At 41.7% G+C, this 25,879-nt stretch overlaps 1 protein-coding gene across 4 annotated transcripts; it reads left to right on the top strand.

The window, feature by feature from the left end:
• Positions 1-1,652: 1,652 nt before the first annotated feature.
• On the top strand, positions 1,653-25,585 carry STX11 (syntaxin 11). Of its 4 annotated transcripts, none has more exons than XM_036906861.2 (2): positions 1,653-1,769; positions 23,595-25,585. In XM_036906861.2, the coding sequence occupies exon 2, from the start codon at positions 23,600-23,602 to the stop codon at positions 24,569-24,571; it is 972 nt and encodes a 323-aa protein (XP_036762756.2). In that variant the 5' UTR covers positions 1,653-1,769; positions 23,595-23,599; the 3' UTR covers positions 24,572-25,585. The 4 variants fall into 4 exon arrangements, with proteins under 4 accessions (XP_036762756.2, XP_036762759.2, XP_036762757.2 ...); XM_036906864.2 differs by having other exon boundaries at positions 1,705-1,765; XM_036906862.2 differs by lacking the exon at positions 1,653-1,769 and adding an exon at positions 1,867-2,058.
• The last annotated feature ends 294 nt before the right edge of the window (positions 25,586-25,879 follow it).

Below are 25,879 nucleotides of genomic sequence, written 5' to 3'. Positions count from 1 at the left end.
TACTCTGCTCCCCACCCCCAACTCCACCAGCTATTACTCTCTCCCACTCATCCTGTTCTACCCACACTGGTATTACTCCAAGAGGCCAAGCATGCTCCTGCCTCAGGGCCTTTACATCTGCAGAGCCCTCCACATGAAGTGGTCGTAACCAAAATATCCACATCAGTTCCTCCCTCAACTGTTGTATCTTTTCATCTTAGAGGCCTTGCAATAAACCTTTGTGTTTTTTAGTTTGTTATAGCATCTCTCATCTCTCTTATTTTGCTTTACTTTCAAAATAAACATTATTTTTTAGAATGGCTTTAGATTTCAGAAAAACTGCAAAGATAGTACAGAGAGTACCCAAATGTGCTGTTCCCTTTTTTGTCTCTCATTACCATCTTACAATTAATATGGTATATCATGACAGCTAATAAGCCAATCTTGATATTTTATTACTAACAGAAGTCCATCCGTACCTAATTCAGATTTCCTTAGTTTTTCACTAATGACCTTTTTCTATCCCGGGATCTCATCCACTGTACCACATACATCTAGTTGTCATGTCACCGTGGGCTCCTCTAGGCTGCGGCAATTTTTCAGACTTGCCTTGTTTTTGATGACAGACAACTTTGAGGAATATCAGTCAGATATTTTGTTGGATGTCCCATTATTGGAATTTATCTGATGTTTTTCTCATGATAAGACTGGGGTTATTGGTTTTGGGGAGGAAGACCACAGAGGTAAAGTACCATTTTCATCATATCATATCAAGAGTATATACGAACAATATGATTTATGACTGTTAATGTTTGACCTTGATCACTTGGCCTTGACAGTGTTTCCCAGGGATTTCCATTGTAAAGTTACTCTTTTCCCCCCTGTCCATACGGGAAGTTTGAGAGAAAGTCACTGAGCAGCCCATGCTTGCAGAGTGGGACCTAATGCTTCTCCTTGATTGCCAAACATCTACATAAACTATTAGGAATTCTTCAGGGGTGATTTCTCTCTTCACAATCTTTTATTTATTTCTTCAACCACTTATTTTTAACATATGGACTCATGAGTTGTTTTTCACTTGGGGCTGTAACCTACCTACACCTACTTTATTTGCTGTGTGGCTCAACTTGTTCCAGCTTTGGCCACTGGGGGCTTTTCCAGGGGGCGCCTGCATTTCTTTGCTAGTGTCCATTGATGCGGGGCTTGCTTGCTTCTATGAACGCTTGCTAACTTTTAAGCCTCTCCCTTATTTTTCAAAATACTTACCACCGCCTCGCACACTATACACTTGATCTGTTTATCTTTCCCCGCTGGAGCGCCAGGTCCTGTAGGGCCGGGTCTTGGGGGTGTTTGGACCACGGGAGTGTCTTCGGCACTTCAGTGGACGTTCAGTCGGTAGTGATTGGATGGCGACCCCGGCTGGTGTTAAGGGCCCCTGGAGAGGGGTGATTCCGGGCGGGTTCTGGGAAGCCAGTGTCAGCCTCGGGGTCACCCGCATCCTCCCCGCCCGCCGCCTCGAGTCGCCGCAGGTGCAGGGCGGCCGCATTCTCTCGCAGTCACGCCCACGGGCAGAACAGGCTGCAAGGGCCCGCGGCGGGGATTCCCGCGGAAAGTCCCGCGCCTCCGGGCCGCCCCTCCCAGCGCTGGGGGTGGCCGGCCGCAGCGGGGAGGGCGTGAGGAGCCTCGACCGCGCCCACCTGCGGCCCCGCGGCGCCCGCGCCCGGAGCGTCCGCCGGCCGCCAGGAGCGACGAGAGGCTGGAGCGGGGCCGCGCCGGCGCCCCCCAGGCAGGTGCGCCGGGACTCCCGGCGGGGCGGGCACGCGCGGGGCGGTGGCGCGGGCGGCCTGGGGCGGGGCCCGGCGCCCAGCTGCGGGCGCTTCCGACGCCGGGGAGGGTAGGGGCAGGGCCGTCGTCGCCCAGCTACGGCTGCAGCGCGGAGCTTGGACAGCCGTAGAGGAGCCCAGCCTCGGCCGCGAGATCCGCGGCAGGCGCCGGCAGTCGCGCAGCGGGTTTCCTTCCTCCTCACGGCGCCCGGCGCGGGACGGGGCTTCTCGGTGCCCACGTTCCGGCCCGTCCCTGGTTCGTTTTGCTCTCCTGGTACTTCTTTTTCTCTCCTTCACCGCGCAGGAGCGGGACGCGCGCGGAGAGCTGCCGGACTGGGGGCCGCGGGTTGGGCTCGCCCGGCGGGGCTCGAGGGACGCCTGCCGTGGGGGTCCGGGTCTGGCCCGGTGCTCGCGCCGCCCCTGGGCCCTCGGGGAGCGCGGCATGGGGTTTCTCTTAGCGAAGCGGTTGTCTTTCTCCCTGTGGACAGGGCACTGCGCCTTCAGAGCTTCATAGACCTTATCTCAGAGATGACCTGTTGATAGGCTTCCCTATAAAGTATCCATCGGAGACTATTGTTTTAGGTCGAAGGGCTGCAGTTTTGTTTTGTTTTGCTTTCCTTTTGAATAAGTGGAGGCATTACTTCGGTTTGGTAACCTCACTTCCTAATAGGTTGCAGTTTCTCCAAAGCACCGGAATGGGTACTTGTCTAGAACTTGACAGTATGACTCAGGAGCCAAGAAATACGGAGAAATTGATACTACTTTGAAACAGTTCCTTCCACGGTCACGTAAGACTTTCTTTTAAAAAGAGTAATGAAGACAAGAAGTAGTGCAGTGCGCCTGCGAGAACCACACCATCCCCGGAGGGATTCTAGACTCGGCTGCCGCGCTCCGAGATCTGTATTACTTCCTGTGGGTTCTCATGCATTTGTTTAAGCCATTTCTCAGCAAAGGGAGGAGCTGTTATTTCCACACGGGTTTCCAAAAATGAGTCACAGGGCTGCTCTCTTTAATTGTGAGACGTTGTTAATGAACTTTTGGAAAGTGAGGTTTGCTCTGGCTGTATTTAAAATAAGAGTAAGATGGGAAATGCATTACTGTTAAACCCTTGCCGGTGGTATAGGAGGCAGCAGTTAAAGTTCAGTTTCCTAAAGCGCCTGATGGTACAGCATGCCAGCTAGGGTCACTAGGCTGATGGAAGATAATCATTAAAATCATGTGCTTTGCCACAGAGGCTCAAGAGAAAATTAATTCATTATTCAAAAACCGGCCTCTTACGGCTTTTGCTGGTATAAGAGAAATATGTCATTTTACGTAGTGGATTGTATGTCATTCTGAATTAAAGTAGTTCAGACTGTTTGTTTTTAGGGAATTAGTGCCAAATGAAAATTTTGTCTTTAGTAGATTAGTGCCACATGAAAATTTGTGATACCAGTAGGAGCTGAGAAATTAAAAAGTTTAAGCTGATAGGTCCCTTTGCAACTGTATAGCTCTTAGGAAGGGGCTGTACACTAACTTAACACAAAGTAGAAAGGGGGACAGCATCTCTGTTGGAGCTGAGTTGAGTTCAGACCAGCAAACAGTTATTGGGCACCTTTCCTGTGTCAAGCTCTTCACCAGACTCTGGTTGTACAAACTGTGAATAAAATGAGATCCTGCCAGTAAGGTCCCTAAAGACTCATGTGGAAGGCTAGAAAATCCACCAGAAAAATCCAACGGAAGGAGGTGAGTGCTATGACAAATTTATTACTATAGTAGAGCTTCTGTCCAAATATGACTGATGTTTCTGCAGATCTGGGATTTTGAATGAAATGGGTTGTCACCGCTGGAAGGAGAAGGAAGGTATTGAGTTTAATCATCTACTATCTTTATAGGCAGCCTGTTGTGCTTATTCAATAGGTGTTTCAGTCAACAAGTGATTTAAAAATAAATTAGAAAGGTATGATTTTTAAGGTTTTTGAAGTAACCATTTTTCATATTATTTAATAACCATCTAGAAATCCGCTTGTTATTCACCCTAGACAATCACAGGCCATTACAATTAATCACCTTTTAAAAAATAGAGTGACTTCACATGACAAGAAGGATTGTAAAAATTTCTATGGAGTTACTGAATTTAAAAAAAAACCTTGTTTGAAAATATGCTGTGAGCCAACTGGGTGGGACTCAGAAGGCACTCTGAAAAAGAGGCTTTATTGTCTGGATAAAATACAGGTTCAACCAAGAACAGGTGACATCAGATGCAATTGTTCTTTACAGGTGGCTCTCCCTTTCTTCTGTCTATCCTCCGGGGGCTACCCACAAATGCCTTTATTTCTCATCCTCGGAATATGCACAGGTGTGGTAGGTGTGGCACTGCCACTGGCATAAAGCTGGAAGAGATGCTTCTGTTTCTCACCAAGACCCAAGACCAGGTCATTGGAGCAGAAATGAATGGAGTTGTCATTGTTCTGGAGCAGAAGGTGGGAGAGAAAACAAGAGGAGTATATGAACCATTCTGATTAAAGACTGTATTATTAAGTCCTTCTTTCAATCATTCCAAATATTTTACTTTTTATACAATGACCTTAAGAATTAGTCATCTATTTCCTTTGAAGTAGATGATTCATTTTTTATGCTTTATGTTCTGCCTTCCAAAAGAGTTGAACTCAGTTATGTTTGAACTTAATTTTAACAGGTACTTAATTTGTTAATTCCTCAAGAATTAATCTCTCAAAGAAAAATAAAATGGTTATGATAAAAAAAATAGATTGACTAAATTAATGGCTTTTAACTTTATAAGTTATAAATACTTTTAGTTAATATTGAAGCAACTTTCTGATCATTGTTTTTATAGTTCAAATCAATCTTTTCTAACACATGATAGCTGTATGAGACAAAATGAGAAAAATCTGTGGTGTCACAGTTTACTATTAGGATTAAAATCTGCTGAAGTGCCTTTGGACTTGGTGCCAAAATATATTCAGTTTCTCCAGTTCTGTAAGATAGTCAACTAGTGAGAGAACCAATGCTAAATTTGAGACTTTACCTTAATTTCCATACTCCATTTCTCCCTCAATAGTGTCAAAGTTACGTTTTCCATGAAAAAGAAAGGGTTGTGTTCTTTATCGTGTACTCTCGGGTCTGGGGCGGCTTTGCTTATGAAAAGTGTTAGGAAGTATTTGTTGGGTGAAAATGACCCTTAATGTAAGAGGAGGAGTTGTCAGGCAGAAGGGTCAGCATTGCACAGTCAGGGAACTCCAGCCTGTCTGGTGAGGGCTGGGGAGAGGCATCCTAAAGAGGACTGCAGCAGGAGAAGGATGTTCTGAGATATGTGTTTTAAAAAGACAGTTTAGCATCAAGATGGAGAATAGATTAGATGAGAGCAATAGGAGCCTTAGGGAGACACAGAGGAGATTATTGTACTATGTGAGAAGAGAAATTAAAGAAGGCTTGAGTCAGGCAGTGAGAGTGAGGAATGGAAAAGAGGGCAGAAGCTGACCGATGATTTATAGGCAGAACCTGGCCACATCTTTAGAAACGGGTGATGAGGGAGAGGGTGGAGTTTAGGATGCCTCTTACATTTCTAGTTAATTACTAGGGTAGGCTCACAGACGGAAGGTTTGTGCTAAAGGATAGTGAGGACCTCATATATTGCTTGACACATAATCAGTGATCATTAAAAATTTTTGAATGAATGAATGAAAGAAGAATAACAGCTAAAATTTATTGGGTGCCTATTAGTGCCACTCTAGGCTCCTTACATGAGTTCAGTCTTTTACAGCTCACTACAATCCTATGACATAGATGCTATAAGTTACTGCTTTAGGCAGGTGAAGGAAGTGTAATGTTAGTACTTGGTAGAGCCAGGAATTGATCCCAAGCACATGGCTCCAGAGCTTGGAAGGAAGGGAGGGAGGGAGGGAGGAAGGAAGGAAGGAAGGAAGGAAGGGAGGGAGGGAGGGAGGGAGGGGAGGGAGGGAGTCATGGACACTGTGCTAAACTCTAATTGGGGTCGCTGTCCCAATCCCAAGAATAGCCCAAAACATGACATGGACCCCCAGTGGCCCTATCCTGCTGCATGGCACCCCCCGACCCCCCTGCTACTTCCTCCTCAAGACATACCTGTTTGGTTTAGTAATTAACCCAAAATAATCCGAAAATTTCTCCTGGAAGTTTGGAACATTGTAATGGAGACTCACAGTGACTGAAGATTCCCAGAGTTTCAAAAACTGTGCCCTTAGCGCTGCCTTGGTTACCACCCTTCCCTGTACTGAATGTTTGGGGCTTTGGGTTTCCTACACATACTCTGTTTTGTTGCTGAGACTGTAGCATCCCTCCAGTGGAGAAGCAGAAAGGCTGGCAGGGGGGCCGGGTGGTGGTGATGGTGGTAATATATCCACAGAGCAGGGTCAATTGGTAAAAGAATTACTGACAAATGCAGGCAGGAACATAACAACTCCAGGTCTTACACTCATGGTTTGTAATCTGCTTTCTTGGGCCTATTTTGCTCCAGTTTTAAGGAAGCAGGTGCTTGTCTGCTCCTCTTGCCTCTAACTTAAAGGGTCTTTATTAAGTGGAGCTGGCCTGATGTGTCCTCTGTTCTCTTGATTTTAGCTGGGCAAAATGACACACGTTTTCTTCTTATAGGCCCTGCTTTCCATCTGCAGCATCCAGATAGATTCCTTTGGTTCTGATAAAGGTATTTTTGACTAACAACCCATTCCCTTATCTCCCCCAAATCTGGCCCCAACTCCTCACTATAATCCTTATTTCATGATTCAACCAACCTGGACTTGAATTAATACCCTGATGTCCAGATGTCTAAAACTTGAAGTTTTAAAATGTTTTCTCCACTTATGAAGAAAATATTCCCTTCCACATCTCTTTAGATTTACCAGGAAATTAAGATATTTATAGCTTCCCATTATTTGAGACTAACATAAAGCCTTTGGGGATGATCCAACCCACATATTTATTCATTGGTCTGAATTCCTGTATGTCTGTCTACAATTCATTCAGTGCTCAGATAACACAAAAAGGAAGGGTTTTGGTTAATATTTCATGTGGGTTTCTCTTGCCTCCTCAACTCAACTGTGGTTTCCCTGAGAGCAAAGAATCACTAGAGTTGGGGACCCTGGTAGGTCTGTAAGCCTCCACCCAGTTCTTACCATTATGCGACTTTTGTTGATAAGGAAATCTTCTGTCAGAGTAAGTCATTCATTGGCCATTCCTTCTGAGTCTGTGGATACCAGGAATTATTTGTGTATCTCATTCAATTCTTTTTAAAGCTCAATAATTTGGTCATTTTTAATATACGCAGAATTTTAGAATTGGCAATTTCCAGTCATCCTTCTTGAGCTAATTAATGTTTGCAACTTAATTATGTACTTTTCTTTTCAGTGGCTATATCATTAAGGTCATCTAGAAAATACTAAGTTGCCTAGAAAAGTATTCCCCATTTTATATGCTCAACTCTGACTTATTTCTCTGTTCAAAGATGTAAAATAATATTCCATTACTCATTGTGTAACTTATTGGGTAATAATGTGAATTCTGACTTTACAGAGTAGTGGAAATTCTCTGTTGCTATCTTCATATGGAAACAGACTGAACAAATACTGTTCTTCTGTTTCAGTTTCAGGATTGCAACAATGCATGTACTTCTTCCTAGTTTTCTAGTCTGTGCCTGGGTATGTTGATTGGTGACACAAATCTGTTGATTGAGATAAAGTAGGACACAGCATGTAAGCCAAATTATATAATATTAGTAAATATCCCACTTCCTCTGCCCCCTTCCCCGATTACTTCATGCTAAACCAACATATAGTAATGTTAGCTGACAATAATTATATAGCACTTCATAATTTATGAAGGATGTGCTTATACAGCTTCTCTTTTAATTCTCATAAAAGCTTGGCAAAACAGGAAATGTAAGTTTTATTACTGTTGTAGTTATATGTATAGGAATTCTATAGATGAGGAAGAAGACACTAGAGAAATTAAGTAACCACCCAAGATTACCCAACAAGTAAGGTGTGGAGGCCCACTCCACTGCTGTCAGCAATTGACTGAAAGAGGGAGGTTCAGGACCTTAGGTCAAGTTTCCTGGAAATTGAATCTGAGATTTGCATAAAGGGGTTCTTGGAAGGAGGTTTGGGAAGAACACTTGACAGGGAGAGAGAACAGCAGGATTACAGAGGGAGAAATTGAGCTGTGGGGCATGTTCAGTGGCGGCCTCAACAGCAGGAATTTTGGAGCTGGGATAGCCCTTCAGTGTTGTTCTGTCACCCCGAAGCAAGGGAGCTGATCGTTTCCAGCCCCGGTATCAGCTAGTCACTGGATGTGGGCTGCATCAGGCAGCAGGTGTAATCTTGGGCTTAAGCAGCTTCCTTCCACCTGAGACAATTGCTGGGTTTGTGAGTCTTTGGCAGCCAACATTTGGCAACTGGGACAATGAGGACGTTAGTCCTAAAGGGGATCTGTGTATCACATTATCCACATTGGTATGGAAGCGAGCGTTCTTCTCTTGCAATGGCCTTTCTTATGCCTTTCTGACCCAGACCATTGCCATGCTGAGTGGAGCCCAGAAAGTGGCATTTTGTCCAGGGCTCTTAAGAATTTAGAACTGCTGGCCAGACAGCAAGGAGACAGAGTAGCCTTAATCCTAGGAAGATGAGGTGCACCAGAGATCAGTGAGGGTAGGTTCAGATGAATGGAATGAGAGTGCCCAATAGAAAAGGGTACCCTTTGATGCCCATAGCTAACAAAAGTCCCATGGCTGTCAGACCCAGATCAACAGTGTAATGTATGAGGTCTTTGCTATAATTATAGGCTTAAAAATTGTGAAATGGTAAAAAATTTTGTACAGTATGCTGCATTTTCTCTCTCTCCTCTTCCTCCTCCCCTCTGTCATCTTTGTAAACCTTTGAAAGGCCCCAGACCAGTCCAGTGAATTTACTGTGTAGCCTGTAAATTATAAGAATCAGAATTAACTGGGATATTTAAAAATAACACTCCTCCCCCAAACCAAATAACAGCAGAAAAGAAAACAAAGGGAAGTCCAGATTCACATGTGAGATCTACTGAAACAGAATGTTTAGGAGTAGAGCCCATGAACTGACATTTTCAGCAAATTTTCCCTAGATGACTTTGGTACATGCTGTAGTTTGAAGACCATTGCACTAAACCATTATGCTCTTTGATGGTGATGAAGCCTGCTAGGATTTTTCAAATTAATAAGAAGCCATGGAATCATAGGACAACAGAGGAACACATGAGCCTTATTCCCAGCAGGCTAGAGGTATTGGCTTTCACCCTTGTCCTTTATAGCAGATTCCATGTGCCATTGCTGGAAGTCAATTTGTCAATATTTTAATATATAATATACAGTAAAAGAAAACAAACTTAAAGCTCCCCAAATCATGAGATTGTGTTGGAGTTTTTTTTAAGTTAATTTAAGAATCTGATGATAATGGCAGGAGGGTGCTTGACAGATTGCTTTTGGGTTCTGTTATAGACCAAATCCGAACCACGTTTGCTCAGAAGTCAGTGTCTGCTCTTGTCTTTGTACTTCACTTTCCAGGCCCTGGTGGAAGAGGGTGCAGTCCTGGTATTGATTTGTAGTCTCTACTTTGCAGCTCATGCTGGGTCTTTTTTTTCCTTTTCTGGACAGGTTTTACTCTTCTATTATTTCTGTACCTTCTTTCTCCCCATAAATTGTTAGCTTAGTTGAGGGCAAGGATTGTGACTTACTGATTTTTAATCTTTGAATCACCTGTAACTCTTCTATTGCAATTTATTTACATTTATTACAATAAATAAGTAACCTTAAATATAACATCTTCATTAAGAGGCAATCCCTGGATTGAGAAAGTAACCACATTGTTCTCTGTTGAGAATCTATTTTTTGTTTAACCTGGCATCACAGAGGAAATATGTCAAGTGCTAACATTGCATATTTAACCTACCTGTGAATGCCTACTTCAGTTACTGGGAATACCATCCCAAATGACTCTTTGCAGGGAAGGGAGGGTTAAGCCATCATGGAGAAGCCCTTACATGTAGGTGGAGGTAGATAGAGAATGTTCTGCTGCGTCTTGCTTAAGTCAGCTTAAACACATCCATGCCATCTAGCATCTTAAAACAATATTGATACTAAAAAATGGAGTTAAAAACTAAAGTGCAAATGAAAATATAATTCAGACTTGAAGTGTGATTTTTCATGAATGGACTTGTGATGTCCTACGATGACCATTTGCCATGTTTTCTCACATCTTTCCTCTTGTGCTCTGTCATATTCCTTGGTTTATTTCAAGTCTTAATTTATTTTCTATATTTTATCTTGGTTTTATTGTAAATATTGAATATAAGGAGTATATGAATGATAAGGAAATAATTATTGACGTCTGTTCTTACTCTTTCTATTTTGTATATTTGAACTTGGTTTATTGCTGAAGGGCAGGTAATGAGTTTAGCAACTGAATCCAGTTGAATACTTCGTTAATTGTAAATTAGTTAAACTTTTATATTGTCATTTAAATATTGGAATTTTTAAATAAAAGGCTATGGTGGTAAAATGAAATACATTCTCCTTTTGAAAATGTGGAACTCTTTGAAAGATGAAACTGGTTCCTTAAATAATCAAAATTATAGTAGTGTTAACTCATCTGAAGAGATTAACCATTGGTAGTGGATAATCCCCTTTAGTCAGCATATTGTTGTTGTTTGATTGGAAAATTGGTCAAGTTATTAGTTGCCCTTTGCAGAAACTTAGGGTGCCAAGGGCATTTTTTCCTTTCTGTTGACATCTAGATACCTCTGCCTACCACTTATAGCAGCATAAACATACAATAACTATTTTTACCTTTATTCTTTCCATCTAGTCCTAGTAACTAAGCGTAGCTAAATCTTATATCCTGATTTTTTCCCCTCATTTTTGGATAAGTTAGTAAGTCTAAACTAGTTATCTTATTTTTAATTTGTATTTATTTGCTAAATAGAATATAATTTTTATTGAGAATATTTTATCTGAATTGTCTTTGTATTTTACTCAATAATTTATTGTTGTTATTTTCTTACCATTTGGAGTTGTCTCTTCACATAATATTGAGTACCTGTATATTTTCTGTTATGTTTTGTGCAAATATTTTCTTCCAACTGCTCACTTTAATTTTTAATATTTGTTATTTTCTGTTGCACATTTAGTCAAATCTGTTTATCTTTTTTGAGATTTCTTCCATAGTCTCATATCTCATAGAAGTAATCATTGTCCCAGAATACTGATAAATATTCAACTTTACTTTCCATTAGTTTCTGTTATTAATTTTGCTTTTTAAATTCTTTGATGGCCCTGAGGCATATTATGGGGTCTGTGGTAAGGATTAGAGAGAAATAAATTCTTGCTAGTCAATTATACCAGCCTAGTTACTTAAATTTATTCCTCTGCTATTATTTTTTGATGGCTGCTTTTTCATATACTAACTTTTTATATATAATCAGTCTATTTCTCACTGTTTCATCTATGGCCTTTTATCTAATTTTATGCTTACAATATTACCAGGCTTTTAATTATTGTGTTATGAGAGGTAGTAATGTCTGCTCCTACCTCTTCTTTTCTTCCTCTCTGTTTTATGGAAAAGCATCTTCCATTCTCCTGCCTGTTGGGTGTAGGTCAGTGTGCTGGATATGAAGGAACAGGGCTTGGAGGTCCAACATTCACTTAATCCTCCTCTTTCAAGATGGGTGTCTCTGAGCCAGTGTAGATTCAGAGTTCTAGCCCGTCTACTCTCCTGCTAGTGTGGGAAGCAGGAGGCAGATACTCCCACTTGTTCAAAAGGCTTCTAATTAACCAAACTATTTGTTATCCCATCATCACTTCCTTTCCATAGGAACTCAGCCTTTAATTCTTGATTCCTGCCCTTGGGTATTTCTCTTACCTGGCCTCCTCCACTGTTAGCTTAGGATTCAGCTTTCTTATATCTGCTGGGCTAGTTATCACTTGTCTCTTGGCTTTACAACTTCCAAAATTTTGTTGTTGTTCTCTTTGTTCTGATGTTTATCCTAGTTGGTGTATGTCTGTGTATATCCTTTTTTAGTGGGATTTTAGAAGGGAGCAAAAGTAACATTCAATTTGCCAAAAATTTGCCCAGAATATAGAAGTCATCTTTAAAAGATACAAATGTGTTTTCTGGATTGAGCTTTTCAAGTGAATTAAAATCACAGAACAGACAATAATAGGTGGCGTATACACACTTCCTCTGCCAGACACTGTTCTAAGAGCTTTGCGTGGGTTCCCTCATTTACTTCTCTCCACCATCCCGTGCAGTAGGCATGTGTACTGGGGAAAGTCAGGTATGGAGAAGGTGACTACAAGGAAATGTGACATAAGCAGGGGTTTGAAAAGCACTAATCCATTAGGACTTGCCCTCTCACCCCTGGGAACCCAGATACCTGTTATACAGCCCAGGCCAGGCCCAGTGGTGGCAGAGGTGAGATCTGAGTATCTCCCAGGCTCAGCAGTTCACCAATGGCTTTCATTTCCCTGAGAAGATGTGGAATTCTAAGTAGATTCTACCACTCTGAAAAGAAGTATCCTACTGGCATTAACACCCTGAAAGACTAACAGGGCCATTATCAACTTTTGGTGGTCCTTAGAAAGCTAGGTCACATTCTGCTAATTTTATTCTTCATAGTGTGATAGCAAGAAACGTGTCTGGTCCAGAGTTGGATGACACAGGAAGGTTTGGAATACGGCGATGGAGTCACGCCGGGAAGTTGCATTTTGCCTGCCCAGCGCTCTTCCTTCTAGCGATACACTTACAACTCCCTACCTCCATTTCAAAACGGGCTCTTCAGGTTCTCAGAACCTCTTATCAGGCTGAAACTCAGCCAAGGCTAAGCTGCCTCTGTCTTTATGCTGTCCTGCCCCGAATGCCCAGGAACTCTGTCAGCATACTTCAGCATCAGTCATTTGTGCACGGCCTTTCCTGTGGAGTCTGCTGTGTGTGAGATAATCTTTTTTTAGCATTGTTTTTTTTTCTTCTCCTTACTATGATTATGACCACAACCCTCAAAAGGAAAGGAGGGCTGTCCTCAGACATGTTAAACAGATGCTCCTTTTATGTGTATGCTTTATATCGACGTTTGTGGACAATAGTGTGGATAAAATGAGAATTCCTGTGGCCAGGATTCTCACCTGGCCCTGGTTGACTAGCTCACTGCACACCTGTGGGCAATACATGGATGTTGACTCTATAAAAAGAGCTCCACCCAGTGCTCTGGGCAAGGCACGGTGGCAGGGCTGCAAGGCTGCAGGAGAGCAGAGCAGAGGCTGGAGTGCTGGCAGCGCCGAGGACAGAGGCCCAGAGGATGGCTGTGCAGGACAGCTGTGCAGAGAAGCCCAGAGGATGGCTGTGCAGGATGACTATGCAGAGAGGCCTGGAGGACGGCTGTGCGGGACAGCTGTGTGGACAGAGGGGCCCAGAGGCAGAGACCGGCTTGCTGCATGTAGACTCACTCTGAGTGAACGGGATTTTAGTGACTGACCTGCCACCTGGAAATAAAGTTAGATATAACCCTTTCACCCCAAGAACGTTTTGCTGTCATTTTCTTTGGTCACACTGAATCCATAGCGAACTTGCCCGGGGCCAAAATCCATTGGCAAGACAATAGGAATAGAATATTGCTGCGTTAAAATCAAAGTATGTCATTAGGTGACATCCATCACCAGGACAGTGATTTGGTATGTGCTGCTTCTATTTCTGTTTTTAAATTACAGCAAAACTTTTGTTCTAAGTGATGAGCATTTACGTTTCAGAAGTTATGATTTGCCCATGGTTCCTGTCATTCTCCTAGGTCCTTTTTAAAGAAGAATACACATTATGGAGTATAGAGAAACCTAAAGGGGGGTGTATCAGTCAGCTTTGCCAGTATAACAAACTACTTCTGAATCATCTTGTTATTTCTCATGGTTGTGAGGATTAAATGAGGTAATCCATGTGAAGCTTCTACAGCAGTAAGTGGCCGAGTAAGTACTGGGTGGTTCTCCCACTCAGCTCACCTGGGCTTAGGCATTCGGCTGCAGTGGTGGGTCATCTGGGGGTGGTCTCTCTCTTCATGTGGGCCTCATCCTCCAAGAGGATAGCCTGAGCTTCCTCACACTGTGGTTTCAGCATCCCCAGTCATAACTGAGAGCAAGCCCCAATGTGCCGATGCTATTCAAGCCTCTTCTTGAGTTGTGTTTTTGAGTGTCCTCTTTGTCAAAGCAGTCTCGTGGCTAAGTCCAGATTCAAGGGGTGGAGAAATTGATACAACTTCTTGATCAGAGGTACTGCTAAGAATTTGTGGCCATTTTTTTGGCAATCAAGGGCAGTGTGCTTCTGGCCAAATGTATTCACGTTTCTCCAAGAAAAATTTGCTCGCCCTCATTCTAGGATTCCCAGAAGTCTCATCTCATTATGACTATCAGCCTCTAAGTCCCAAGGCTTATCCATGATCTGCATCATTTTTGGGTATAGATGATGCTCCTCAGATACAGCTCTTGAGATGTGAATCCACTTGATCCTGAGACAGTAGGTTAAGAAAACAAGTTATCTCCCCATATACACTCAGTATGTAATTGTGAAATAGGGAGAGCAAAACCAAAATCCATTGGAAACCTAAAACAAAAACAAAAACACATGACCAGGATGCAAATAACAATCACCGATCCACTGCAGTTCTGTACAGGTGTTTACTGTTGGTCCCCCAGCTCCTGGGTCAGGGGATGATCCTTGATTAGGACCCCATTCTGCTTCTCAGGAGTGGTTTACTGGTATATATTTTCTCCATTGCTCTTGGCTTCCCTGTAGGAAACACTCTTCCTTTTCCCTAAGAAATGGCTTACTTTTGCTTCTTAATGGCTTCCTTAGCCTACTTCCTGCTCATAGAAATTGGACACCCAGAGGCCTCTTCCTTTAAATGGTCTCGGTCTCTTTTAGGTCATGCTTTTGTGCTTATGAATAAAACTCTCTTAAAACCGTTGTGGATTTCCTAAGAATCTCCTACAGTCCATGTCCCTAAGACCCAGAACCACAAGATTTTTTTAAGTCAGGGAGATCTCCCTCTTACTTTGGGCTGAGCATCAGGCTGCTCTGAATTAACACCTTTAGGTGTTGTAGAGCCCCTTCTATCCAGATGAGAAGGGCTACTAGGCACCATATTTAATTTTATAAAGGCGTTTACTTTGAGAAGAGTTCTTATTATAACAACCATTTCTTCCAGCTGAAGACACTGGAGAGGCAAAAGGTTTTATTTTCCAATCTGGTTCCTCTCTGTTTTCTCTGAACAGTGTTCATTAACTAGGTAATTCATTCTTTAGCTCATCTCTGTCCTGCAGAACCTTATATACAGCTGGAAACACTCAGTGAGCAGCCCCCACATTCTGGCTGCAGATCCTTCCAGCCAGACCCAGATGCACTGTGTGCATTTTCAGCCTTTCATGCTATCACAGGAAACAGTTTTGCCTGTTGTTTTGTTACCTTCTTCCCTGACTGCTGTCCAGCTTCCTCATCACATGTCTAGTTTCCACTACCATTTTGCACGTCATTTGCCCTGTTTGGGCTAATAGTTACTTCACGACTTTTCACCCGCTGTCTGGTCTCAAAGCTGATGCTGGATGTTTTAGGTTTTTGTTATGGCAGTGTGCCACTTTTAGGTGCCAATTTCTAGGTGCCAGTTAATTTTTTACTGCATAAGAAACTGCAACAAATCTTAGTGGCTTAAATGATGATTTGTTATTTTTCACTATTCTGTTGATTGATTGAGCAGACTTCTGTTGGTGTCTCCTGGGCCCATTCATGTAGCTGGGCCTCATCCTCCTGTAGGCTTGCTCATGCTCTTCATGTGGTTGTATCAGGGTTCCCAAATGCAAGCCCTTCTGCATAAGTACTTTTCAGGCCTCTGTTTGCATCATATTTACTAATGTCCCACTGGCCAAAGCAAGTTCCAGTCTTTTGATCCCCCTCAAATTCGAGTAGTTGAGAAGTAGTCTATACCTCTTGATGGGAGGAACTGCAGAGAATGTGTAGTAATGTTTTTTCTACCTTCAACAAAGAGTATGTACAGAGCTGGGGGGAAAGAACACGGCACTTAGGTCAGATCCAGAAAGTAGGATATGAATTGGTGGTCATCACATCATGGAAATAATCTAACAATTTGATGCTTTCGTACTTTAGATACTATCTGGTACTAAAATAGTAAAACTAGTATCAGTCATTTATCAAGGTTCCAATATTTTCCAGGCTCCTGAAAATGTATAGAAATGTGATTGTTACAAATGTTATAAATGGAAATGTCTATTCCGTAAGAGTTTTCCCCCTTTCTAATAATCCTCTTTCCATCATTATTTATAGGTTACTTAAATCAATGAGCTTCTCTTTCCTCACCTTTAAAATTAAGGCATTGTGCAAGATAACCATTAAAGTCTTTTTCTGCTTCTTTGATTTTGTGTAAGATGGTAACTGGGTTGATTGAGGAGGGAACACAATAAGTAGCTGGACTTTGACTCTCTGGTTTCCATACCAATTGAGATGTAAGAAGGAAAAAGCAGTCAGAGGCCAAAGTGTGACCTTTGTTACCAATGAAGACAAGGTTGGAGGACGTGGCTTCATCGGTGGGGAACTGTGCTTTATGTTCCTGAATCCAGAATTAGATGGACTCCTCCTTCGCGGTAACTGACCTCCCCCACTTCCACCCAGGAGTGGAGCAAAGGAGAGCAGAGGCTCTCTGTGGAAAGCCCACTCCTAAGAGAAAGGGAAGAAGAGGTTGGGCTACCAAGGACAATTTTTCCTTTCACATTCACCTATCAGATATCGTCCCCAAGCCCCATGGTAGGAGAAGGTGGAGAGAGACACCTACAGGGAAGGAAATGTCAGAGTGGACATGAATATTTCTTAGCAATACTAGCACCACTTACCCTCAGCTCTCTGCAACTTCAGTACAGGACTGAGTTGACAGAACATGAGCATAGGATCAGGACAGATGTGGCTGAAATTGCAGCCTTCTCACTTACTAACTGGATGAATTGGAAAAGGAACTTAACTTTTGCAGGATCCTGTTATTAGTTGATGGAAAATTATGAACCATCCTCACAAAGTTGCTGTGAAGGTTGTTGATGGATTACATACCAGTTGTTGAGTACAAAGACTGGTTCATACTGGACACTCAGTGTGTCACTCGGTTAGTTTTCCCTTCCTTGCTTTACGTAGTAGGTTTGATTCTAGAGGGTTGCTAACCCACAATAGCTTACCATTATTAGATGCTTCATTCTTACCTGATTTCTTAGTCTGCTGCAACCTGTAATGGGAAAAAAGGAATGTCAGCAGCAGTATATGGAGATAACAGAGCTAGGGCTGAACATATTAACTCTGAGGAAAGATAAACATTTAAAACAGTACCTCACCACACAGTTCAAAGATTTCAATAATGACGTCTGAGTCATTAATAAATTGTGTCCAGTGCCTCCTCTTTAAGGAAGCAATGCTGTATATCAATGCGTTTTAGAAGAGGATTTCCAACAAACATTAGTGAATATCTTTCATGTTTGAAGTGGGAAACTTCAGTTAGGGGAACGTCATGTAGGTGGGAAAACCTCATACATTGATAATGTTGAATAACTGAGATTTTTCTGCACTCTTGTAAAAAAAAAAAGTCACCCAAAAAGAATGATTTGTTTCCTTGGAGAACTGAAAAGGAGTAACCAGCCAACATGATTAGACTCAGTGGCACAAAGGTCTTTGTCTAACAGAAAGAGGAACAGAATAAGCAATGTAAAAGTTCTGTGGGATTGTCCTTAAGAGGCATTATGAGTTGGAAAAAAGAAAGTCATTAATGATCCTGGAAACTGTATTGATTTCTCTTTTCAGTAATGCCCCATGGAATGTTGTAAAACATGGAAGTTTAATGATAGACACACTTCCAAACTTGTCTCAAAAGATATTCCCCATCACTTTTTTCTTTCTATATAGATTTCTTCTGTATTTTCCAGCCACAAGTTTGCTTTGCATTCCAGAGCCAAGTCAACTCTTTTCATTTGTAAACCCAAGTTCTGGTAGGAGTGGAAAACCTTGCGTAGGTGACGTGAACTTCAGCTTGCTCTTCTCTTTACTTTCTCCCTTAACAAGTTCATCTGGGAGCATTTCCTCAGTTATCACTTCCATGCCCCTGACTGTCAAACTCCTGTCTCTGAGTATCAGTGCTTTGTTATTTCAACAGTCTTGGGTCAGTCATAGCCACAGAATTATCCTTGAGTGTTAATTTTGTGGGCTTTTGGGAAGTTGTAAAGAGTTACCGCCTGATTGAGTACCCTAATAACTGAAACTTTGCAGTGTTGGGAAGCTCTGATGTGAGGACATATTGTGGGAAAGGAGGTAATAGGGCTAGTGGCGAAAAGATTTTCATGTGTCCATCCAGGTCTAGGTATTAAATGCTAATAATTATTCCAAATATAAAACCTCAATTAGGAAATGGTATGGTCTGAACACCAAAATTCGTATTGAAATCCTAAGCCCCAAGGGGTGGGTCTTCAGAAGGTGATTAGGTCATGAACCCTCATGAATGGGATTAGAACCCTTGTAAAGGAGGCCCCAAAGAACTTGCTTGTCCCTTCTGCCAGGTGAGGTGCTGGTGAGAAGACCCTTTGTGAACCAGGAGGTGGGCACCTCCCAGACACAGAACCTGACCATGCTGGCATTCTGATCTTAGACTTCCCACCTCTAGAACCATGAGCAATAACCATGTTGTTTATAAGCCATCCAGTCGGTGGTTTGTCGTGATAGCAGCTGGAATGAACTAAGCAGAGATTAAGTTCCCAATAAGATGAAAGATTTTGAAACCTTTGTTGGGAAGGCTCAGGAAGAAGCAGTTAGTATAGCTCTGTGGTTCATGTATAGGCTCTCAAGTCAGACTTTCTGGATTCAGATCTCAGCTCCATATTTATTACCTGTGTGACTGTTCAAGTTGTTTAAACTCATTAGAGCTCATGTTTCCTCACCCGTAAATCAGGATTGACACTGGCACCTCACAGGTATGCACAGTGCTGAGCGCTGTGTTTGGCATATTGCAAATACCTAATGAGTGTTAGTGGAGAGCAGAATGTATGGTCTTGAATACAGGGGCAGCTGCTTTGATTTCCAGTGCATTTCTTCAGGACACACCTGAAAGCATATGGGAATAAGTAAACTCCTGACTGCCCACTGGCCATTTACTGACTGTGCAGCTTGGACTGCCTTCTGTTCAGACTTTGGCAGAAAAGTCTGGTGGAGGGGACTGAGAAGTGACAGTGTCAGGGAACATCAGATGAGTAGAGAGAAAGAGAAGTGGACACTGCTCTTTAAGGTTAGACTTCCCCAAAAATGCTTTGGAAAAACTCCTTCCTGCTTTTTGCTTTAGAGAAGAGAGGAAACAATGAGCATCTGTAATATTTCTTCTAGCCGTGAACTTTTATGATTATAATCCGTCTCAACCAACATTCTTCAAACTGTCAAATTGTGCTTTGAGGAAACCCCAAGGACTTAAAGAATTGGCTATGTTCTTGCCAATGCACTTTAGATCCAACACAAGTTTTTGTGTTTAATTAACTTTCAAGTGACAAGAAGGTATGACCTCTTTGAACTCTTTTCTTTTAGCCTGTAAGTTTTACAAGTTTAAAGAATGATGTTTACCTCTTAGATGTATCATTTTTTAAATCAAGAAATGGAGCAGAATGCCAGGTTTTATGCAGTTGAGTGAAGTTATAATTTATGGATCTGAATTAGCCTGTTTGGGAAAGTACACTTACTGCCCTTTAAGGGTTGTTACTGTGGTGTGTTCTAGAAAGTGACTGCAAAATTACTATGACCTATGGGATATTGATGGTGATGGTTGGACAGGCGTGACTGGACAAGGTGGTTGAGAAAGGAGTATTCAGGATCCCCACACACACTGGGTTGTGAGATTGTGCCCAGCTCAAGAGTGACTTGCCATAAGAATGAGAGGGGAAGTTCATCCCATGGCCAGTGCAGTGGACTCTGTGCCCTGGTGCAGGACTGCATCCGCCCAGAGAAAGGGATGGCTCTATGAAAATGTCATGTGGTCCCTACGCAAAGGCTCACTGAGGCTCCATAGAAACCAGTGGTGGACCTAGACATAAAGACATATCCTGATATTTAATAGTCATTTTCTTTTATCAAGAACTTAAAAGTTGTTATAAAATCAGGAGGAAAGAGATACAGATTATAAAATCTGAAAACCAGAACGTGGGTACTTCATTTTGGAGGTAAGGAAGTCACTACTCAAAAGTCCTCATCTGGAGCATCTATCTTGGGCAAGATCTTCTTAGTTTCTTAATAGCTGATAATCGTATGCAAAGCCCCTTTGTGTGTGTGTGTGTGTGTAAATGTATATTTCAGTTCCTGTTGAAACAAGAATCTGAAGTATCTAAAAAAATAATTAGTAAAAGTTTATTGTGCATGCTTTGAGAAGACGGTTTACAAGCCAGGAACACTCAACTCAAAACATGGGGTGATGCTCAGGGGTATACTTTTATAAAGCAGAGTGGTTACCTTGTATCAGTTTTGGAAAACAGTTTAATATGACTTCCAGAGGCGTGATCAAGAATTGACTGAGGTCTAGTTAACTTTGCAAACTAAGCTAAATTAAGCTTTGTTTGTATGACTAAACTGGTTTTGCCTGCTCAGGGAATTTTCAAGGCTGGTCTCTGGTTGTTTTTTATTTTAGCCCTAGTTATCTCAAGACCTTTTGTCAGATAATCCATCATCTTTCCAGTTATTTGAAATGCTAACTTAATTGTGCCCTGACTGGATCTATTTCTAAATTTTATGTTCTATTCCATTAATATTTCTGTCTGTGCTGATGTTAGTATTACACTGTTTTGATTAATGTAGCTTTTTAATACATTAAGAATCCTGAACTTTCTGAACTAACATTAAAAGGGAATGAGGTTCCTAAAACATTTCTTTGTCATAAATACAAACTGGAAGGGCCTTCCTTGCTTTTGCATTTGGTCTCTTCCTGTAATCTACAATTTATTGATCTTATAATAAACCTCACATGGTTTGTACATTGCCCTCTTCTGCATTGTGCATCCCCATGTCTGACCTTTCTCACTACTTGTAAAAGTACTTTAACAAATTGCTGTGAAACAGGGAAAGGGTAGTAGGCAAAATTTGATTAATGTACCTGTTGCTTAGTGTACAATAATGTATAGATTATGTAAAGACCTCCTTTTAACTTTACTTCTTTAAAGATCTGATCTTCCAAGTACAACTAATTACATTCTGAGGTTTTGAGGTTAGGGCTTCAACGTGTAAATTTTGGGGTAGGGTGATACAATTCAGCCCATAACAATGTGTGGACAATTTATTTTCTTGTTCTCCTTAGAGTAAATAAGGTGCAAAGCCTCTCTTTTACAATTAGAGGTGACTTTATGATGTGTTTATAACTGGTTCCCTTAGAAACAAGCAGGGAACAATGACTTTCATGGTCATTCTTTGTAGCACACAGTGTCTGAGTTATTTATATATTATAACCCTTCTACTCATTGACCTTCTGAGGTAGGTACAAACCTGCTTTCTCAATCTTTCTCTTCCTGTCTCTCTGAATCTTTCTTTACCAATTGTTTGCTTATCAAGATGGCCCACAGGAAGAGGACTATTTTAAGTTGTCTGGAACTGTGTGATGTTATGAATAAAAAGCTGCCATGATAATTATCTATGGAATGGGTCACAAACTTGAGTGTGAAGTAGAATCACCTGGAGATCATTCTAGACTTACTGAATCAAAAACTGTAGAGGCCCAGGCATCTGCAATGTTTACAGTTCTCCAGAAGATTCTGTTGCCTCCTCAAGTCTGAGAGCCACTGAGTTACCATCACCTCTGTTTCTGTGTTTTCTCATACATAAAATCTTATTGCCCAATGGCAGAAGTCTTATGCAATTTCCCCTTCCTTTCCTGTAGGATCTAGTTCTCAGGACAGATGATATGTGTGCTTGAAAAGAAAATTAGAAAGCAGAAGCAGATTTCGGGCAGTAGGTTGTAAATTTCTTTTGAATTCTTCATCTCCATGTGAACCAAAGCAGGATTTATTTTAGCTACTTTATGAATACAATTTACCAAAGTTTATTACATTATTCTTTATCATAGAGAGACAGGAAGGTCTCAATTGTTTGATTTTTCTTTCTCATTTACCATAGTTCCCTTTTTAGGATCTCAACAGTATAGAATCAAGCTACTAGATGTGTAGGTTGGCTTGATGCTCTTTCTGTGCCTACTTCTGTATTTTGGTATAATTACCCCCAAGGAATCATTTTAACCTTTTGGGGGACATTCTTAGAAATGGAAGCCTCTTGGTTGACTTTTTGTTGTAGTTTTACTAATGCTTGCTCCTTGGCAACCAGGACACCTTCTAAGTCAGTGGGACCAATTCATGTGGGGTTGGGCTGGGCCAGGCAAGGTGAAGGCCGCCTTCTTGTCTGCACCTCCAAAGAGAATCTGTAATTGCCCACACTGTTCCTTTCTCTCCTTACCTGATAGTGGAGCCTTCACATGAGCTTAGGCCTTCACCTGATTTAGGACCTATGCCTTGAGAAGGAATGACTATCTTAGAACATCATCTTTCATGGCCATTTTCTATATGATTAAAGTGTGCTTTGCTCTTTGTATTATAAATGAGATGATTCCCCTAAAGAGATATTTCATGGCTTTAGGAAAGCAGTACAGAGCATGGGACTTGTCTAAGACTAGTGGGAGACCAATAAACAGACCTTAATGTTCTGGTGTGTGGCGATGTCCCTCAGCCACCCCACTACCTTGTTGCAAGAAGCCATTCAAAGTGGACAAATATTGCTGCTGTGTGATGGATAAATGGAAGTGTGTTGTATTATTGCTACTAGGCTTATATATGATTGAAATTTGCTGTGTGAACTTTCTGTTAATGATCATTACCACCAGGAACCTTGGAAAAAACTTAATGTCTTTCATTTCTAACTCTGCATCTAGATTACACTGTGTGGTTGCCACTTAGTTGTATATCTTTCTGGATACCTCTACTGCTTATTAAAATCATACTTAAATATTTCCTTATCTCTTTCACTTTTAATATCTTCCATCAGAATACATTTTGGAAATTTTTGTCCCAAATATTTTTAAGCACTGAATATTGAACAAGCGCTCAAACTGAAGTATGTATCATTGATACTGGGCAGAGGAGCAAGGAAATTTCAACTTCCAAATTTTATACTTCCTTATTAGATTATTTCCTGTGTTTATTTTGTTGTTTGATTTTAAGTATGTTTACTTTTATGACATTTTTTAAGGGAAAACATTTTAAACAATGATTATATGGTAACTATTTTAAGAATTGTCAGGATGTATAGGAATGGGAGTGCTCACCAAGTCTTTTCTTATTATTCCTTTTCCTGTGTCTGTTTCAATTTGCGATTATTAGGAAATGTAAAGCAAGAGAAAGTAGTTGGTTCCCAATGCATTCTAAAATTTTAAATTGCTGATTGAATTCTAGGTCCCTGTAATACTAAACTACAGATGCCTGTAAGCTGTAATATACAACCATGTTCATGCCTCTCAGTCACATTGGTCCTTTACTTGTAAGCAAAATGTCATAGAACATAATGGCTCCTTCAGTGCTTTTATTACCTACACCCAGGAATGAAGAATTGGTAGTGCTGAACAGAACATTCCTCTATTTTAAGCTTCAATTCCCTCAATGCAAATATTTAACTGGCCGGAGGAATTTAACCTCAGTATCTCTGCTTGCAGGCAAAATGAAGGACCGGCTCTCAGAACTTAGGGAGTTAACCAAGCACTATGACGAGCAGTCCGCAGATGGGGATAATGACTTTGACTTGCCCCACGAGGACATTGTGTTCGAGACAGACCCCATCCTGCAGTCCTTGTTTAAAGACATCCAGGCCATTCAGAATGAAGTCCAGCAGCTGATGGTCGACGTGAAGCGGCTAGGAAAGCAGAACGCCCGCTTCCTCACGTCCATGCGGAGGCTTAGCAGCATCAAGCGCGACACCGACTCCATTGCCAAGGACATCAAGACCCGGGGCAATAACATCTACAGCAAGCTGCGCACCATAAAGGTGGAGACCGACGCATCCGAGTCCCACCGCGGTGCCAACTCTGCCGTGGTGCGCATAGCGCGCGCACACTACAACGTGCTCATCAGAGCCCTCCAGCACGCCATGAACGAGTACAACCAGGCCGAGATGAAGCAGCGCGACAACTGCAAGGTCCGCATCCAGCGCCAGCTGGAGATCATGGGCAAGGACATCTCGGGCGAGGAGATTGAGGACATGTTGGAGGAGGGCAGGTGGGACGTGTTCTCCGAGAACCTGATGGCCGACATGAGGGGCACGCGTGCGGCCTTGAATGAGATAGAGAGCCGGCACCGCGAACTGCTGCAGCTGGAGAGCCGCATCTCTGCGGTGCATGACATCTTCCTGGGCGTGGCGCTGCTGATGGAGGAGCAGGCAGACACCGTGAACGTCATCGAGACCCAGGTGAAGAAGGCCAGGGACTACATCAGCCAGGCCAAAGTGCGCATACGCCAGGCCGAGCACTATGAGAAGAAGAACCCCTGTCGGACCCTGTGCTGCTTTTGCTGTCCCTGCCTCAACTATCAGTCAGGCCCCCGCCGGAAAACCCTGGGAAGACCTTCTGCGCCCCAGCCTGCGGCGCGTTGCTTACGTCCCTGTGGACCTCAGACTTTAGAGAAGAAAGCGGCTTGAGGCCCAGCAATTCCTACCCAGCTCACTCTCAGGAAGATGTCCATTCGGTCCAATGTTTCTGCAGGAAGGACATACACCTGCTAAAGTTGTGGGAGGTCATTACCTGGCACCTTGCCCTCTTCTCTCTTCCTGATGCCAAATAAGGAACTGACACTGTAGCTAACTGTAGGGTCAGTGTGCAAGACTTCCTAATAAACTCTAGGAGGAAGTCAGTTCTGTGTTGAATGACAGTATGAACTTGTTATGAAAACTTAAATTAATTTACACTATCCTGAACTTTTCAGGATTCTGTTCAATTTAATATGAAATTGACCTTGGGAAAAACGATGTCTTTCAACTTTGGATTCTTTATTTGGCTTATGCTAAGAGATATTCCTACCTAGATACATATCTTCTTCTGTTCACCTCCCCTACTTATTAAAATGATATCTAACATTCACTAATTTCCTTAACACTTTCACTTTTAATATCTTCCATCAGAATATATTTTGGGATTTTTTCCAAATACTTTTAAGCACTGAGCATTGAATAAGCATTCAAATTCAAGTATATATCAGTCACATTTTTATGTATTTTTCATCAAAAAAAATAATTTAAGTTGCATCTTTGTACTTGATACTAACAATGCACATATGTATGTAAATGTAAAGTACTAATACTAATACATGTACATAACGACCAACTAATTTAATGTTGGTAAATACATGAATATCAAGATAAATGTTTTTACTGGTGATTGGTGTTGGTATGCTTGTTTTGAGTTTATCTTAACTCCTGTCTGAATCTCCATAGACCAGTTTGGGTCAAAACTTAATTTTGAAGAACACTGTGTTGATTGTGTTGGTAAAGACGGATGTCAAGGCTGAAAATGCATACGAAACTAGAGATAATAACATTCTTGGAAATGTTACTTTTGTTTTTCTGCAACCATTCCTTTCATGCACTGAAATGGAGTAATTTAAAAACACAATAATCTTATTCTTCAAGTTAGTTTAATAAACATTGTTATAAATATCCCTTTTATGTATTTGGGTCTTAACCATTCACATCTTAGTTTACTTTTCTAACTATTGTTTAAAATATTCTTCTACTAGCTGCTTGAGCCAGCATCATTGGGTGGAACTCTGAATAGAGGGAAAAAATGAGAGAATTCACATGGGGGTGTCTTGCTTTCACTTCTGAGTGACTTACAGTAGGTTAACAAAATCTTCAAGCTGTAGAGATTTGGTTTCACTTGCAAACTTTGGAATGCCCTTGCCCACATTACCATGTTTCCTGTCTTCTGAGTCAACTCATAACTCTTCTACC

Source organism: Manis pentadactyla, chromosome 12, assembly GCF_030020395.1.
Source record: "Manis pentadactyla isolate mManPen7 chromosome 12, mManPen7.hap1, whole genome shotgun sequence".
In the NCBI taxonomy this organism is placed as follows: domain Eukaryota; kingdom Metazoa; phylum Chordata; class Mammalia; order Pholidota; family Manidae; genus Manis; species Manis pentadactyla.
The sequence above is the reverse complement of the archived record's forward strand: the minus strand, read 5'-3'. Positions and strand labels throughout refer to the sequence as shown.